Source organism: Pseudonaja textilis, chromosome 13 (genome assembly GCF_049901715.1).
Source record: "Pseudonaja textilis isolate UNSWEBS1 chromosome 13, rPseTex1.2, whole genome shotgun sequence".
Classification (NCBI taxonomy): Eukaryota; Metazoa; Chordata; class Lepidosauria; order Squamata; family Elapidae; genus Pseudonaja; species Pseudonaja textilis.
Genome location: NC_142002.1, coordinates 12,191,848 through 12,210,229, shown reverse-complemented (window position 1 = coordinate 12,210,229; position 18,382 = coordinate 12,191,848). Strand labels below are relative to the sequence as shown.

Genomic DNA, 18,382 nt, shown 5'->3' with positions numbered 1-18,382 from the left:
AAAAAGGGATACACAAAAGGGTGCAAAAGGGCCTGTTGAGCGAGCGTGGGAATGAACTCGTGAACACGCTGGAAAATGGTCCACTTGAGTTGTTAAAGACAAACCTTCTCAGCGCAGGAGTATTGGCTTAGGACGGGATAGCGGCTGGGGGAAATGTTGGGTCTTAAAGTAGATCACCTATCAGAATGCTTTCTATTAGGAATTATGTCAAAAAGAAAGAAAGAAAGAAAGGTGGGTTTTATTTGATTATACATATTATTACTGCAGCAAGGATAACATTTGCCCAGAACTGGAAAGAGACAATTATATCAAGTGAAGAAAAAATAAACAAAATCTTAATATGCGCTGAAATGGACAAGTTAACTCTAGAAATGAAAAACAAAGATGAATTGGCATACTACATAATTTGGGATAAATTCTATCATTGGTGGGAGCAGAGAGGAAGGTCTTAAGTTGGGAAAAGAGTTGTTGAAAAGGTATATAATTGGATGAGATGAAAAGAAGATGATGTTAGAAATGTATTATATGAACGAAGAAATGTATATATGTATATAGTTGAATAATTGTTTATAGGAAAACATACACTGCTCAAAAAAAAATAAAGGGAACCCTTAAACAACACAGTGTAACTCCAAGTCAATCACACTTCTGTGAAATCAAACTGTCCACTTAGGTAGCAACACTGATTGACAATCAATTTCACATGCTGTTGTGCAAATGGAATAGACAACAGGTGGGAAGCAGAGGCAGGTAGCAAGACATCCCCAATAAAGGAGTGGTTCGGCAGGTGGTGACCACAGACCACTTCTCAGTTCCTATGCTTTCTGGCTGATGGTTTGATTACTTTTGAATGATGGTGGTGCTTTCACTCTAGTGGTAGCATGAAACGGAGTCTACAACCCACACAAGTGGCTCAGGTAGTGCAGCTCATCCAGGATGGCACATCAATGCAAGCTGTGCCAAGAAGGCTTGCTGTGTCTGTCAGCGTAGTGTCCAGAGCATGGAGGCGCTACCAGGAGACAGGCCAGTACATCAGGAGACGTGGAAGAGGCGTAGGAGGGCAACAACCCAGCATCAGGACTGCTACCTCTGCCTTTGTGCAAGGAGGGACAGGAGGAGCACTGCCAGAGCCCTGCAAAATGATCTCCAGCAGGCCACAAATGTGCATGTAGCTGCTCAAACGGTCAAAAACAGACTCCATGAGGGCAGTATGAGTGAGGGTCCAATGTCCACAGGTGGGGGTTGTGCTTACAGCTCAACACTGTGCAGGGCGTTTGGCATTTGCCAGAGAACATTAAGATTGGCAAATTCGCCACTGGCGCCCTGTGCTCTTCACAGATGAAAGCAGGTTCATGCTGAGCACATGTGACAGACATGACAGGATCAGGAGACGCCGTGGAGAACGTTCTGCTGCCTGCAACATCCTCCAGCATGACCGGTTTGGCAGTGGGTCAGTAATGGTATGGGGTGGCATTTCTTTAGGGGGCCGCACAGCCCTCCATGTGCTTGCTAGAGTCAGCCTGACTGCCATTAGGTACCGAGATGAGATCCTCAGACCCCTTGTGAGACCATATGCTGGTGCGGTTGGCCCTGGGTTCCTCCTAATGCAAGACAATGCTAGACCTCATGCGGCTGGAGTGTGTCAGCAGTTCCTGCAAGATGAAGGCATTGATGCTATGGACTAGCCCGCCCGTTCCCCAGACCTGAATCCAATTGAGCACATCCGGGACATCATGTCTCGCTCCATTCACCAACGCCACATTGCACCACAGACTGTCCAGGAGTTGGGGGATGCTTTAGTCCAGGTGTGGGAGGAGATCCCTCAGGAGACCATCCACCACCTCATCAGGAGCATGCCCAGGCGTTGTAGGGAGGTCATACAGGCACGTGGAGGCCACACACACTATTGAGCTGCATTTTGACTTGTTTTAAGGACATTACATCACAGTTGGATCATCCTGTAGTGTTTTTTTCCACTTTAGTTTTGAATGTAACTCCAAATCCAGACCTCCATGGGTTGCTAAATTTGATTTCCATTGATAATTTTTGTGAAATTTTGTTGTCAGCAGATTCAACTATGTAATGAACAAAGTATTTAATAAGAATATTTCATTCATTCAGATCTAGGATGTCTTATTTTTGTGTTCCCTCTATTTTTTTTGAACTGTGTATATATATGTGTGTGTGTGTGTGTGTGTGTGTGTGTGTGTATATATATATATATATATATATATATATATATATATATATATATATATATATATATATATATATGATATTGACCCAAAATCACGTCAAACCGACTTCACCATGTTCAATATTTTTAATTGTTTTGTTTAATAAAATATTTAATTTTTTTTTAAAAAACAGACAAACCTTTTCTGTGATACTAGCAAGTGGTCCGATTCCCACATGCAGGTTAGCACTTCATATTGAACCCGTCCTCCTTTCATTCTTCTCCTTGCTTGCCTTCGCCAGTTTAGGGTGGACACGAGGCTGAGAAATTGAGAGCCCTCTTGGCTCCTCCGGTGGTGAAGTCCAGTTACTCCTTGACATATGACCACAATTGAGCCCAGAATTTAGGTTGCTAAGTGAGAAATGGGTCAAGGGGGTTTTGTCCCATTTTACGACCTTTCTTGCCACATTTGTTAAGCGAATCACCGTCATTGTTAAATTAGTGACGCAGTCATTAAATGAACTTGGCTTCCCTCTATTGACTTTGCTTGTCAGAAGGTCACAAAAGGGGATCATGCCACCCCGGGCAGGGCACTGCAACCGTCATAAGTATGAGTCAGTTGCCAAGCATCCGAATCCGTGACCAGAGAGATGCTGCAACTATCATCAGTGTGAAAAATGGTCATTTAGTCACTTTTTTTTCCAGTGCCGTTGTAACTTTGAATGGTCACTAAATGAACTGTTGTAAATTAGGGCTACCTGTAGCTTCTCTGACCATGCAGAAGATCAGGGCATTAATCCAAGTTGTGGGAGCTTCAGCCCTGGAGGCCTTCAAGAAGAGACTGGACTGCCATTCGTCAGAAATGGTGTAGGGTCTCCTGCTTGGGTGAGGGGTTGGACTAGATGACCTACAAGGTCCCCTTTCAACTAATCTGTATCAGAGGTGGTATATTCAGCAGGTTCTGACCAGTTCTGGAGAACCGTAGAGGAAATTTTGAGAAGGTCAGAGGACCGGCAAATCCCACCTCTGACTGGCCCCGCCCCCCTCTATTCTCTACCTCCTGAGTCCCAGCTGATTGGCTGGGACTCCATTTGTTGCCCTGCACAGGAGAATGGAGCTGGAAAGCAGGTTACTGGGGTGGGGAGGGAATGGAGATTTTGCAGCATCCTTCCCCTGCCATGGCCAACCAAGCCACGCCCACCAAGCCACGCCACGCCCACCAAGACACGCCCACAGAACCAGTAGTACAAAAAATTGAATCCCACCACTGATCTGTATCTGTGACTGACTAAATCAGGAAACCACGGTGGTCTGAAAACAGGAGCAGACACTCTGGGTGGGGGATAGGGCGCAGAAGCACTGCTCTGTCCACAGGACCACACTTAACCATCATTAAGTGGGGGGGGGGGCAGCATCGCTGAACTAACTCCGTTGGGGTCGAGGGGTGGGGCTGATGGGAATCCCCTCTGGGAATCCCCCCCTCCCCATCTTTTTTCGCCTCCTTTCATGTCCCAGTCGGTCCATTTAACCTCCGCGTTGGCTTCGGCTCGCGCAAAATCCGCCCGGGTCTCCCGAGGCAGTTTCTGGCTGGGGATATAAGGGCGGCGTCAAGTGGAGTTCCCACCCACGCACTCACCCACCTCTTTCCCACGTTCCCCCGGGGAGCAGACGCGTGTCAACACCTCCTCCCTGCTTTCCCCGCATTCCCAAGCGAGCTGCGGACGGCCGCTGGCTCAGACCCGGGGATTCCAGGGGCGAGAAGGCTGCTGCTGGCGGGACGCGGGAGGAGGAGGAGGAGGAGAGGGGCTCGGGCGCGCTCGGTTGCACGGCTTGGCTAGCAGCCGGCGGTGGCGGCGGCGCTTTCCACGCGTGTTCTTGGAGCGCGCGGCTCCCACCCCGGGCGGAGAGGCGGAGACGGGGGGGGGGGCTGGGCTGGGGAGGGGGTGTCTTGACTTCCCAAGACCTCGCCTGGGCGGTGGGCTGCAGCCTGGAAGGCAGGCAGGCAGGCAGGCGGGCCGACGGGCGGGCAAGCGAGCCCTAGCCGTCCCGCCTGCTCGCTTGGAAGGGCGGGCACTTGTGCGCTTGCCAGCTGCCTTCTGCAAGCCTGCGGGCGACGTCCCGGGACTGGCTTTGGACCGAGAGGAGCGCTTTTCGCCCTTCCCGCTGAGGAGGCGCCCCAGGAGAAGCGCCGTCGCGCGAGGTGGGTGGCTGGCAGAGACATCCCCCCCCCCAAAAAAAAAAGGGACGGGGCGAGGCAGGAGGGGCGCCGCCTTCCTTCGCTCCTCTTCTCGCCCGCTTTGGCCTTGGGGGTATGGGCAGGCGGGGGCGGGGAGTGGACGCCACCCTGAGATGTTGAGGGCTCTCTTAACCTCCTTCTGTGTGGTGGTGACGGAGCCTCTGAGCATGTGGAGAGTGCCGTTCTCTCGAAGTCTGAAGAAAGAGCGGGGTGAGGGGCAGGGCTGGGAAAAGCCAGGCTCGCCTTTTCACTTTAGCCATGGAAACCCATTGGGTGACATCCCACCCCCTGAACTGTTTTTTGGGAGTTGCATTTCATCCTCGATGAACCGAGGGAAACCAACGGCTTGGGTTTGCACAGTGCCTGGAGCTGCTGACTAAGCCAGCCATCCAGCCACATGTCAGTCTAGTGTGCTGGAGAAAACCACCATTACTTACCTGTTTCACACGGTGGTTATGCCAATAAATTGAAAAAAGAATAGGATAGGGTAGGATAGGATAGGATGGAACAGGAATAGAACAGGAATAGGAATAGGAATTAGAGTAGAATAGAGTAGAACAGAACAGGAATGGAAATTAGGGTAGAGTAGAGTAGAGTAGAGTAGAGTAGAATAGAATAGAATAGAATAGAATAGAATAGAACAGAATAGAATAGAATAGAATTCTTTATTGGCCAAGTGTGATTGGACACACAAGGAATTTGTCTTTGGTGCAAATGCTCTCAGTGTACATAGAAGAAAAAATAAAAATATATTTATCAAGGATCATAAGATACAACACTTAGTGATAGTCATAGGTTACTAATAAGCAATCAAACCATACTAGGAAACAAATAAAACAATATAAATCGTGAAGATACAAGCAACACGGTTGTAGTCCTAAGTGGGAAGAGAGAGGTACTAGGAGGGATGAGAAGAAGAATAGTAATACAGTCTGAGTAAGTAAGTTGACGGTGTTGTGGGAATTAGTGGTTTAGCAGAGTGATGGCCTTGGGTGGGGGGACCTTCCAGGAAGGGGAGCTGGAGCAACATCCTTGAACCCCTGGAACACAGCAGGATGTGCATACAGCTGCCTGTTGAAAAAGGACAGCCAGTCAAAATATACTTAGCAAAAGGCTTCCAGGCTGTTCATAGAGGCTGGCTGAGATCATAACGTGCCACTAATGTGTAAGGTGGATTGCTAGGTTCGTTCAGCTTTGCATGTTGGACGAACTCAACAGTGGCAGATTGCAAACCACGGATTGTGGCTTTTGTCATAAGGCGGCTAAAGGGCAGCGGGAGCTTAATGTCATCCACCATAGTCTGCCTGCCCTTCTGCATTATGTAACGTACATCACAGGCATTTTTGCCTCCTATCCCATTTCAAAGTCAGTGGTGTGACCTTTGTTGGCTTAATCCCTGCTGTGACACAGGGACTTTGTATGGGAGAAATGCAAGAGAACAACGTTCCAGTGGCATTGCAGACTTAAACGTTACTTGGACACGATTTCTAAATCCTTATTTGGAAATCCAATCAAATTTCATAGTACTACTTTGGGTAACATACATGTAAGTATCTCAATGCAGGAACAGTTTTTTTTTTTTTAAAAAAAGTCTGAAACTGCGATTCTTAGCAGCGTGGCTCTTGACCAAACCAAATTGGCTGAGGGATAAATTTGGCAGTTTCTTTAATCAAAATCTAATTCTCATACTTTTGACTTAAAGTTTCCTTAAAGTGATATCTCTGGAACGAGGAGCTGTACTTATTTTGCACAAGGTGGCACACATGGGCTGTGTTTCCACAATGCACATATTAATCGGTGTTCTGGATTGGAATGTGTACAGTTAAGATTAACTGTTTCTGGCTTTGCAAAAAAATGACTGAAGGATAAACAAAATGTATAAGCTTGATACTTAAAACCTGCCAAGTCATTTTAATAAAAGGCCAAGATTAAAACTAAATAAGCATAGCCTGTGGTAGGTTTTTAACAGATCTGGTTAAGTGCATTGAGTAAACTCAAGCCGAGAACCACAAACTACATGAATTGGGTTAATGTGCACATGATGAGAATTTCTGGAACTGCACTTTTTAATAGGGTATAAATACCAGAATCTTGAAAAGCTAACAGATCTTCTCTATGGCATCCCGTTGAGACAGTCAAGGTGGATCGATTTTGAGTTTCTTCCTCACCCCCTCTCCTTGCTTTCCAAGCCAAGGTGATGTTTTTGTTGCTGCATTCTTTCCTCAAGATTATCTCTGTTACATCGTCCTCTTACAATTAGGACGTTCCTCCTTTTTGCTCTTCACAACAGTCCTGTGAGATAGCTTAAGCGAATCGTTGGCTTCCAAGGAAAGATTTGATACCATCTCTGACTGGCTTTGATCTACAACTTAGCCACTCCGATGCCTTTTATTTATGTATGCATTTTTTGCTCAGGGGTTTAAGCGGTGTGGAGGGAAGATATTTTGGAAGAAGGCTTTATCGCAGGGAAAGTATTAAATCTTACAAAAAAGAGGACTGAGGAGCTATTAAGCCTTCTGTCTTGGTCACGGTTACTTGATGTTGATATAGGCGATGGCAGCTTTGTTTTCAAGTTGAACTTCTGTCTGTTTGATCTTGGTTGAGCTGAGAAGCCAAACAGGGTTGGGCCTAGTTTAAATCTGGATGAGAGAGATATTTCCAGAGCTGAACAGGGAAGGTGTACATTACCCAGAGCCAGTCTATAGTAAACTATTTTCATGTTTCTTTCTAAAAAAAAATGATAACTATGCCATGAATTTTTGGGGTGGGGTGTGGGCTATATTTGATGTGGACTGCTCCAAATTGGAATTATGTGAGGTAAACATGATATAAGTGTGAAAATCTATCATAAATGACTTTTTTTCGGTGCGGTTGTCGTTTTGTAACACCTCTGTGCCCCTCATTAGAGCAGCCCTTGTGTTCTGAAACACCTCTTTGAACTGAATTCAGAGGATTGCACAACTTAGTAATATAGATAAGCCAGGAAGGCCTTGGTCTTCCAGGATATTACCACATTGATACCCTGTGTGTTTAGGGGCACAGAGAGAAAGAGAAAGCACAAATAATGCCTGCCTGCCTCCGTCTGCTGACCTTTGGAATAGACTTGTGTTGGATTTCAACCTCCCAAAATCTCCAGCAATATGACAGGACCATGAAGGCCGTTGGTAAGATTGTAAATAGGAAAATGACGGCTGCAATATATATATGTATATGTATATTATATGTATATGTGTATATATATATACATATATATATACACACACACACACACGCACACACACACACACACACACACTAATTGAGCCAAAACTATGGTTTCTTGCTGCCAGGTACCTGAATTTTGAGACCCTGGGGATGCTGCAAGGTTGTAGGTGTGAAAAACACTCCTAAGTCTTTTTTTCGGTGTGCCATTGTAATTTTGAACCATTGTAAGTCAAGGATTAGCTGTACATCTCCTAAATGAGTCAAGTCTCTGGGAACCAAGCTCCTCTCCAACTTTTTTCAGGTAGCTCCAATCCCTGAAGTTAAATTTCTCTTAAATAAGTGGCTCTCAGACGTGGCGCTCCAAAAGTACAGTTAGTCTCTCCATCATTCAAGCACCTTTTGGAGTGCTGCCACGGCAAGACAGGCAGCCACGCCGGGCACGTGGACGGGAGAGAAGAAGCACAAGAGAGAGCTCGATGGAGGGAAACTGGTGCTGGTGCTGCCCGTGTTCTCTTCATCTTTGAGCCACGCTGCCAAACACCGCCCGCACCCCCCAAACATTATGAAGAGGGAGCCTTGCCAGCCGGTTTGGCTAAAATCGGAAACTTCTTGCAAATTAAGGTTTTGGGTGGGGAAAAATGTTTCTCATAGAAAGGGAGGTAAAACCAGCAGTTGGTGGGTCTGTGTGCGTAACTCTCTGCAGCTTTTAACAAAAGAATTTGCTTTGGCACGGCAAGAAAGGCAATTTCACTATGCCCTTTAGACAAAAACAAAAAACAAAAAACCCCAGTGAAGGATTCTCTGTTTCTAATCCACAAAACAATCCGTGCTCTCCCCTCCTTTCTGCAGAGTTAGCGAGAGCTGTTGTTTTTTCCAACATGGCTTGGATGTTTTGGCAAAGGCTGCTCAAAAGTTCTGGCCTTCTTTGCCTCTTTTGTCAGGAAGCAAAGCAAAGCAGTGTTGAAATAGCGGAGCAGGTTCGATTTCATTTTGGCTGCCACCGGGGATGGAGAAGGTCCCTCTGCCTTGATAAATTGGCAGAAGGAGCATGGGGGAGGGGGTGGGAAGCCAGGGGTCCTCCTGCCCTAATTGAAAGTCCCTCACTCTTTGTGCTGGATGCATTTTGTGCCTCGGTGAGTCTGTATTCCTGGCTAGGACAAACCTCCACTGTTTAGGCTGTGCCGCTTCCAGGGATTGGTTTGGACTGCTTACCCAGTTTGCTTTAGTCATTCCATTTCTGGCAGGGGGCATTTGAGAAGAACAGCACATTCCAAGCTCCAAAAAAAGTCATTTTCTGCTCTTTTAAAGGTCCGAGAAGATGGCCAAGGCCAACAGCACCACCAGACAGCTTTGGAAGTTCCTCTGGACCGCTGCCCTCACCCTCTGCGTCCGTCTGCAGGTAAGCGAGAGCGATGATCATGAATCAGATGAGGCAAAGTTAGTATAGCATCATGGTCAAAACTCTGGGCCAAGGGCCAGAGAGATGGTTTGCAGTGCCGACTCAGGTACAATTAAGCCTGGGACTCTCAAAAATGTATTTAAAAAAAAAATATCAGAAAGAACGAAAATACAAATTGTATGTGGGGGTTCTCAGTCATCCATCAGGTCGTGGCTGTTCCAAATGTGCTTTTTTTCAGGAGGCAATTGGACTTTCTGGGTTTTTTGAAGGCATTTCGCTTCTCATCCAAGAAGCTTCTTCAGCTGGGACTGGATTGTGGGGAATGGAAGGATTCAGTCAGAGCTGAAGAAGCTTTTTGGATGAGAAGCGAAATGCCTTCAAAAGAAAAAACCAGAAAGTCCAGTTGCCTCTTGAAAAAGCAGTTTTGGAAGTCAATTGCATTTTATTTTAGCAATTTTAATTAAGCAAATTAATTAAGTAATTAAATAAGTTAATTAGGTAATTAAGTAAATAAATAAACTTTTATTTAAGTACATTTTATTTTATTAAAAAGCATGGAAATGGACAACATTTTAACCACAAGAGTGATGATTTTATTTCTAACTTGCAAGTGCAGCCGGATGTGTTTTGGTTTTATGGTTTATGATTTTATAGGGCCTGGGTTTGATTGTTGTTATAAGCCATCCAGAATTATGTTTAAGATGGGTGGCCATACAGATCTTTTAAATAAACAAATAAATTCTAAAAGTGAGTTACTTTGAGAATATGAGACAGACATCACAACAACTGATTATTATGACTATGGAAAACCACATGAAATATATTTAATGCTATTATGTCTATGGAGGGAGGCCCCCGGGAAGCAGAAGAGGCAAAGGCCACAGAAATCGCCATGTGCTACTAAGATGGAAGCTTCACAGGTGTCTTTGGACACTTTTCTTCCTCAGGCAAATCTACCTCACAGTGTTGTTGTTCTGGAGAAAAGAATTGAGGCAAGAATGCCTTATTTCTTCCTTGAGCTCCTGGAGGAAATGCTGGATATAAATGTAATAGTATATCACCGTTAGGAAAAATCAGCAACTCACGGAAACAGTGGAGAACAGCTAGAAGCATCCACCCTGTGGTAACATCAGGCAACAGTTTTCAGAATAGGCACCACACAAAGTATTGTAACTTTTGTCTTGGGTAATCAGAAGAGCAATGTTGCGTAGAGAGGTCTTCCATATCTTTCAGAGTCAACAAATGAAACCTGTAGGTCACGGGTCTTCCAACTTTAAGACTTGTGGACTTCAACTCCCAGAATTCCTTCCCCAGTCATGTTAGCTCAGGAATTCTGGGACTTGAAGTCCACAACTCTTAAACTTGCCAAGTTTGAAGACCCTTGCTCTAGGTCAATGTTTTTAAACTTTGGCAACTTTAAGATGCGTGGACTTCAACTCCCAGAATTTCTGTTAGCCATTCTCCATTGTGTTTGTCCCATTGACCAAAACTCTAGAACAGTGGTTGCCAACCAGTGGGCCGCAGCCCCTGGTAGGCCCTGAGAAAATTTTGGTGGGCCACAGAGAAATCTCACCCCCAGAGCACCCCCCCCCCAAAGCAATTAAAACACAAGGCTGCGCCACCCACATGGCCCACGGGAACCCTCCCCACCCACTCATTCCTTACCTGGCAAACTTGCCTGCTAAGTTGCTATTTTTCCTTTTTCTGACCATCAGCTGTTCTGCTGTGCTGGGAGATTTAGATTAGCTAGGAAGTAGGAAATGGTTGGATTTCTTGCTTTCTAGCTAGTCTTTAAATCTTCGGCTTAGGACTGAAAGTTCTATTATTCAATGCAGACTCACGGCAAGCAAATTTTATGTGACAGACTCAAGTAGCCGATGGCAGATAGATAGATCACTGAATGATTCTGTGAGCAACTCAATCTCCCTGCCTGCTTTGCCTGGTTTTGGGTAAAAATTGCTCTTTTTTATAAAAAAAAATCAATATTTATATAAATATTTATAATATTTACATACAAGCCATGCCCACCCAGTCACATGACCACCAAGCCACACCCACAAATTAGGCCACACCTACAGAACTGGTTAGTGGTCCCTGGGATTTAAAATTATGAGTTTGGTGGTCCCTGAGATCCAAAAGGTTGGAGACCCCCGTTCTAGAATACCACAAAGAGCTCACTGAGAATGAGTTTCCTATTGGCTGAGGAATTCTGGGAGTTGAAGCCCACCCATCTATACACTGCCAAAGCTGAGAATCACGGCTCCAGACAGTTGGTGCCTAAGGGTAAAACCTCCACTCCCCACACCCCCCGATGTTGCTTATATAGACCTCCCTGAAGCCCTTGTCTCAAAAGGCAAGGATGGAAGAATGACGCTGGGAATTATGGGTTGTAAATTCCTTCCTCTTTCAAAAGGAATCTACAATTTCCCACATAAGATACTTTTAACTATTCATTGCACAAACTTCTCTGTGAGTTCTTTATTGTACCTTAGAGTTTTGGTTTGCAGGCAAACATGAAGAAGAAATTATCGCATTTTTAACTTAACTGACTTGTAGTGGTGTAGTCTTGTGCAAAAGGGCACAGAAGCAAAGGGGTGAAGATTAGATACCGAACCTCTCCCTGTTTCCCCCAAAAGACAGTTATGAATTTGTCAGGCAGACTCTTCTGTGAAGTATTTAGTGTTATCTTTGACATATTTGTGCATTGACAATGTAACCGCAAAGCTTACACAAACCTCTGCTTTTACTTTATGACTGATGGTAGCTTTCTAATTAATATTCTTGTGATCTAAACAGCTGCTACTCCTCCCTTTTTTTTGGCAGAATTTACACGGGGTAGTAAAGAAGAAAGCTGAGAGCTCAGTCCTGCTTTAGAAGCAATTGCATACTGATGTGTTTTTATATTGTAGAATGGCTTTTTCCCCCTTTAAAGTTTCCTCAAACACTAACAAAGCGGGAATGGGTTACCACAATAAAACTGCTTATTTATTTAAGGCATTTGCAAGGCCAATATCAATAGTGGAAGACATTGAGCAATGACAGATTTTGAAATATACACCATGAAGTCAACATAAGGAATTGACCAAACCAGCAACCAGATTTCTGCCTGAAAGGTAAAAGTCTGTAGAGATTCTCCGCCATCCAGATCGTGGTTGTCCCAAAAGTGCTTTTTTCAAGAGGCAACTAAAACTAAGTTTTTTCTTTTGAAGACGTTTCACTTCTCATCCAAGAAGCTTCTTCAGCTCTGACAGGATAGCATTCCCCATTATCCTGTCAGAGCTGAAGAAGCTTCTTGGATGAGAAGCAAAACACCTTCAAAAAACAAAACAAAACAAGGAAGGCTTAGTTGCCTCCTGAAAAAAGCCCTTTTGGGACTGTCTGAAAACTACTGGATTGAATGCCCTCTAAAATTATACAGTGCTCGTTCTTGTACTATGGAGTCTCAAAGGGGCTTTTTCAAAAGGCAACTGGACTATATGTTTTTTTTGCTTGAGGAAGACATTTTGCTTCTCATCCATTCTTGGATGGAAGCCCCTTTGAGACAACCGTAACCTGGATGACTGAGAATCTCCATAGAAACATATCTACAGAATTCTCTACAGATGTTGATAATACGTCCATGAGTTGGACTTCTAAGGCTGGTGAGAAAGAGGTTGTTGTCACTCCTTCTGTGACAACACCTGACACCTGGGAGTGGGAGGGTTATAGAGACTAGCAAGGAAAGAGAAGATAGGCATTGTTGCTTAAGTGTAGATCCATGATGATGCTTTTTGGGTGTGGCCATCTGCAGCGCTCTACATGGCTCACAATCTAGCTAACTATGAGGAATATTTAAAACTTGGCCTCCCGTATATTCCTATTGATTTCGAGAGGACAGATTGCTATGCAAGCATATTTTGGATGTGGATGAAGCTCCATGATGTTCAGGGTGCATATCAGCGGAGATTTAGATACAGGTGATGGGTTAGAGAGACTCTTTATTAGTGCAAAACAAAAAATGAAAAGCTGTATTTGATTTATGTTCAGTGTTGCTAGAAAGAATAACACAACCATCCTGGAAAATGATCTATAGAGAAATATGGTTTCTAGAAAACATCCAGCTAGTTATGTTTCCAAATGCATGCATGGAATGTAAGTTAACCCAACTGTAAAACAATGTTCAAAGTGCCCTTAAGGCTGTTGTTACAAGACTGTTGCGAACTGTTAACTGTTGGTATTTACCATCAAGATGGGCAACTTCTATTGCCTCATAATTTTATTGCACTGAACTTTACCAACTTTACCAACATTCTGGCCGATTGAGGAGAATGACTTACAAAGTGTTTGTTTTTATTTTGCTGTCACGACATATATCATTTTGCAAGATTTTTACCAGCTGAAGAACAGCAGTGGCTGAAATGGTATAGTTTAGAAGTATAAATTTCACATGACTCTGATCTGCATAATTGTTCATCTCCAATAGTGGTCCGTGACTCTGTAGGTTTTCTGTTTCAGATATATTTTTAAAAAAGACATGGGCTGCACTCTCAGAGTGGTTTACTTACAGAATCAAGCCTATTGCCCCCAACAATTTGGGTCCTCATTTTACTGACCTCTGAAGGATGGAAGGCTGAGTCAACCTTGAGTTGGTTATGATCAAACTCTTGGCAGTGGGCAGAGTTAGCCTACAATACTGCATTTTATCCACTACACCATCCGATAAAACCTAGAAATCATAAAATAGCATTACAATAAAGCCAAGATCCCTAAAAACCATAACCTCATCAAACCACTCGGTTTGGGCTCAATACTGCAGAAACTTTGGCTTTCTTTCCATCTGGCTGATTCAACATCTAACCAGCTGGAGGCCAAATATTTTTTTTAATGGTTCTTTCCTTTCTTCCTGTTTTCGAAGTCATTATTTCATTTGTGTTGTGAATTGTCCGCGAAGAGGTGAGAAGTTAATGCGAATAACACCCATTTGGAAATACTGAGGTAGATTTTTCCAGACTGTGTCTGGTCCATTTCTTTCTTTTTTTCTTTTTCTTTTTTCCACATAGAGAATTTGGTTGCTCGTATAATACTCAATCTGAGCTGCAGAAACTTAAATGCTTCAAATCAATGTCTTTGTCTTATTAATAACAAGAATGCAATTTTAGAAGAATATTTTACTTCTTAAGAAACGTGAGCAGCTGTTGCTGTAGCAGATTATTATTACTGATTTAAAATAATAATAATTCTGCTTTCTTGAATGTACGAGTGAATAAAACCAGTTTACAAATATTCCTAAAGGTAAAAGTAAAGGTTCCCCTCGCACATACATGCTAGTCATTTCCGGCTCATCTCCGTTACAAAGCTGAAGAGCCAGCGTTGTCTGAAGACATCTCCGTGGTCATGTCTCCGGCATGACTAAATGCCAAAGGTGCGGGGAACGCTGTTACCTTCCCACCAAAGTGGTCCCTATTTTTCTACTTGCATTTTTTTTACATGCTTTCAAACTGCTAGGTTGGCAGAAGCTGGGACAAGTAACGGGAGCTCACTCTGTTATGCAGCGCTAGGGATTCGAACTGCCAAACTGCCGACCTTTCTGATCGACAAGCTCAGCGTCTCAGCCATTGAGCCACCGCGTCTCTCAAATATTCCTACTGAGCAGCAAAATTTCAAGAGAGACATTTCCAGTAACTCAGAGCCCAGAGGAAGGACAGTTGATGTTTTTCTATTGAGTTGCAAGCAAAGCTGTTTTCCAGCAAAAATAAACCTCCAGATCTGTGCATTTTCCACTAGGAAGTATTTTAAAGTAATGACACCCCCCGCGCTCAGTACACAGCACTGAAACACCACTAGTGATGTTACCTAGCCTGGGTAATGAAACATTTTCAGGAAAACAACCAAGCTCAGAGAGCACCAAGGTTCCCTCAATTAATGCCATTAATTGGTTGTGGAAATGGATTAACTGATTTATTTGGCTTGTGTCTGCCTTTCCAAGAGCTCAGCTGGCTTACATAGGAGTCTTCTCTTTATCTTACCCCATAGTTAGTCACCGAGAGAGTAAGTCTCTAAGTGAACCTGTCATGCCCCTGTCAGAGTCTGAATTTGAGGAGGAAGCCGAACAGATGACAAGGAGTGGGAGTGTGGCTTCGTTGGTTGTAGAGGAAACTGGGGAAGGGCAAAGTCCGGCTGGGCAGAGCAGGGGAGAGGTAGAGCAAGGGAGAAGGAATTTGGAGGAAGATCCAGGCCCAGTCCCTCTTCATCCTAGGGCACGCAGGGGGGAACGGAGAAGGGAGCAATGTGGGTTGCATGGCTTACGAGGGAGGAAAGGGCCCTGATTCCCTTCCCCTGACTCTCAGCAGCCAAAGGCTGTTAATGGGAGAGTTTTTCTCCAGCCAGAAGGTAACCAGGACATTGGGGGCAATGTTGGAGATAATAAAGGGACTCATATTGATTATCTGATTGTGTTGCCTTTGTGCCATACCTTGGGTCATCACAGAGCTTCTGTCATTGGAGATGACTCCAACTTGGCTCTTCTTGGTTCTAATTTACAAACTTAAGCCTTAAATTATTTTGATTGCTTATGTCTATGTTTTCCTCTCAGACGTCTTTCTGAATACACCTAGTCTTTGTCTTAATGACTGCAAATGAGGCCAGAGGGTTTTTTTGTTAAGCAAAACAGCAGCGAAGTGAATCTCATCCCCTTTTTATGACTTTTCTTGCCACGGTTGTTAAGTGAACCACTGCAGTTGTAAAGTTAGTAACACGGTTGTTACGTCAATCTGGCTTCCCTACGGACTTTGCTTGTCAGAAGGTCACAAAACGGAATCATGTGACTCTGGGATGCTGCGACTGTCATAAATAGGAGTCAGTTGCCAAGCAACTGACACATGACACATGATCATCACATGACCAAAATGAGATGTTGCAATGGGTCATAAGTGTGAAAAACGGTCATAAGTCCCCTTTTTCAGTGCCGTTGTAACTTCGAATGATCACTAAATGGACTGTATGTGCTTCCATTTGTGTTGGGAAGGAGGAAGAGAGAGAAACAGAGAGAAACAGAGAAAGAAAGAAGAAATAATAGAAAGAAAAAGAGAAACAGAAACAGAAAGAAAAAGAAAGAGAAACAGAAACAGAAAAAAAGAAAGAGAAAGAGAGAAATAGAAAGAAAAAGAAAAAGAAAGAAAGAGAGATAATTATCTTATGAATTAAGTTTGTCAATGATCTAAATTAAGCTGGAAACCAGCAGACTACTAAAAGATAAAGCTGAAATACTTCAGGGTGTGACGTGTGTGTGTATGTGTGTGTGTGTGTGTTCTTGTACTGTATTGCAAATACCTGCCATGGAATGGAAGCCATAAATGACTTTCCCCCCTACTTCTGTCGAGTTAGTTTGCATATGTATTTACGTCTCTGGTGGGAATCGTCTTGGAAACGAGAGTGCAATTAGATTATGGGAGAAATATATTTTGTTTAGCATTGTGACTCTTCAAGGTTTTTCCCAACATCCTGTTGGTTTATTCTCTTTGTTAATCAGAGCTTTTTATCTTTCTGTCATGTGTACAAATCCAGATATGTAACAGTCCGGAATGGGTGAAATTATACAGCACTTGGTGGTTAGCTCACTCTTGTTTAAAACGTGGATTAGAAAAATATAATCTTTTTTTTCTTTACCTAATCTCATGGAAAATTGTAGCAGAAATGTCTTCATTTAAAAGAATAGCAGTAGCACTTACACTTATATACTACTTCACAGGGCTTTCCAGCCCTCTCTAAGTGGTTTACAGAGTCAGCCTATTGCCCCCAACAATCTGGGTCCTCATTTTATCCACCTCGGAAGGATGGAAGGCAGAGTCAACCTTGAGACTGGTGAGATTTGAACTGCAGGCAGCCAGCAGGCAGCAGAAGTAGCCTGCAGTATTGCACTCTAACCACTGCACCATCACGGCCCTTCCTCCCTCCCTCCCTTCCTTCCCTTCCACTTATCAATAGCACTTCAACTTATATATCACTTCACTGTGCTTTACAGCCCCCTCTAAGCAGTAAAATGGTAAGCTTGGAAATCTCCTCTCGGTAAGTACATTGTTGACTTACAACAGCTCGTTTAGCAATAGCACTTAGACTTATACACTGCTTTCCACTGCTTTCCAGCCCCTCTCTAAGCAATTTACAGAGTCAGCCTCTTGCCTCCAACAATCTGGGTTCTCATTTTACCAACCTTGGAAGGACGGAAGGCTGAGTCAACCTTGAGCCTGGGGAGATTTGAACTGCCAAATTGCAGGCAGCCGGCAGTCAGCAGAAGTAGCCTGCAGTACTGCACTCTAACCACTGCACCACCAAGGCTCAAATGCTTGGCAACTGACTCATATTTATGACAGTTGCAGTGTCCCTGAGTCAAGTGATCCCCTTTTGCGACCTTCGGACAAGCCAAGTGAATGGGGAATCCAGATTCACTCAACAACCATGTTACTCACTTAACAGCAGTGATTCACTTAACAACTTTGGAAAGAAAGGTCGCAAAATGGGGCAAAACTCACTTAGCAGCCATCTTGCTTAGTAAAGGGAATTTGGGGCTTGATTGTGGCCAGACCTCAAGGACTTTCTGTATTTAAAACTAGAGCGGAGACTCATTTAATAGTCCATCATCCATAAGGCTCTGGGATCAGAAATGTCTTCTAATAACTCCAGTGGAAGAGCAATAGAATTAGAAGTCTGTTTCTGACTCCTTAGTAAACTTCGGAGAGATTATATGGAGGCGTAAAAGCATCGGGGCCTATTTCTTTAATATTTTGGGATAGATGTTCATATTTAAATGGGGTTTTTATTGTTTAGCGACGACTACAAGCTCAAAATTTCTTATTATTTTTGTTCATTCTGCTTGTTGGAGCTGAACCCTCACCTCCCATCTCAGCCACAACTAGCCAGTTTGTGTTTCCTCTTCACCTGACATGAATCGTTTTATCTCCTGTTTGTTGCAACGTGCAAGAAATAGAGCAAAGAACTGCTCCCGCTTTTGCAAGCTTTTCTGTTTGTGATTCCCTTGTCCCACTGTTCAAGGAGGAGAAAATATTGAGAAGGAGATCCAGGGAGATACAATCTCTGCGTTGCATCTTCTTCACCTTGTAATTAATCTGGAAGTGATTTCCATTAGCTCACGTCATTTTTTAAAAAAATTGTGTGTCGCTGAAGAGCGTTTTATTGGGTGCTGCAAAGACTTGAACTAGTGCAGAGGAAAACATAACAACTTATCATAACAGCATATATTGTTTTTGCCTCTTTCTGTCTCTGTTTAAGATAGAAACTGAGTTCTTTTTTCAAAGTGTTTTTTTTTGCTATGAGAAAGATATTTAAGAATTGCTGTGAATACTTGAATAAATAACAGAATAACAGAATTGGA

The 18,382-nt window shown here is 43.7% G+C and overlaps 1 protein-coding gene across 1 annotated transcript in view; it reads left to right on the top strand.

Annotated features, from left to right (window-relative positions):
- The first annotated feature begins 4,174 nt into the window (after positions 1-4,174).
- Positions 4,175-18,382, top strand: part of ADAMTSL3 (ADAMTS like 3) — a 191,411-nt gene continuing 177,203 nt past the window's right edge. The window contains 2 exon segments of the mRNA XM_087941393.1: positions 4,175-4,376; positions 8,925-9,015. Coding sequence (XP_087797519.1) covers positions 8,935-9,015 — 81 coding nt within the window. The 5' untranslated portion in view covers positions 4,175-4,376; positions 8,925-8,934.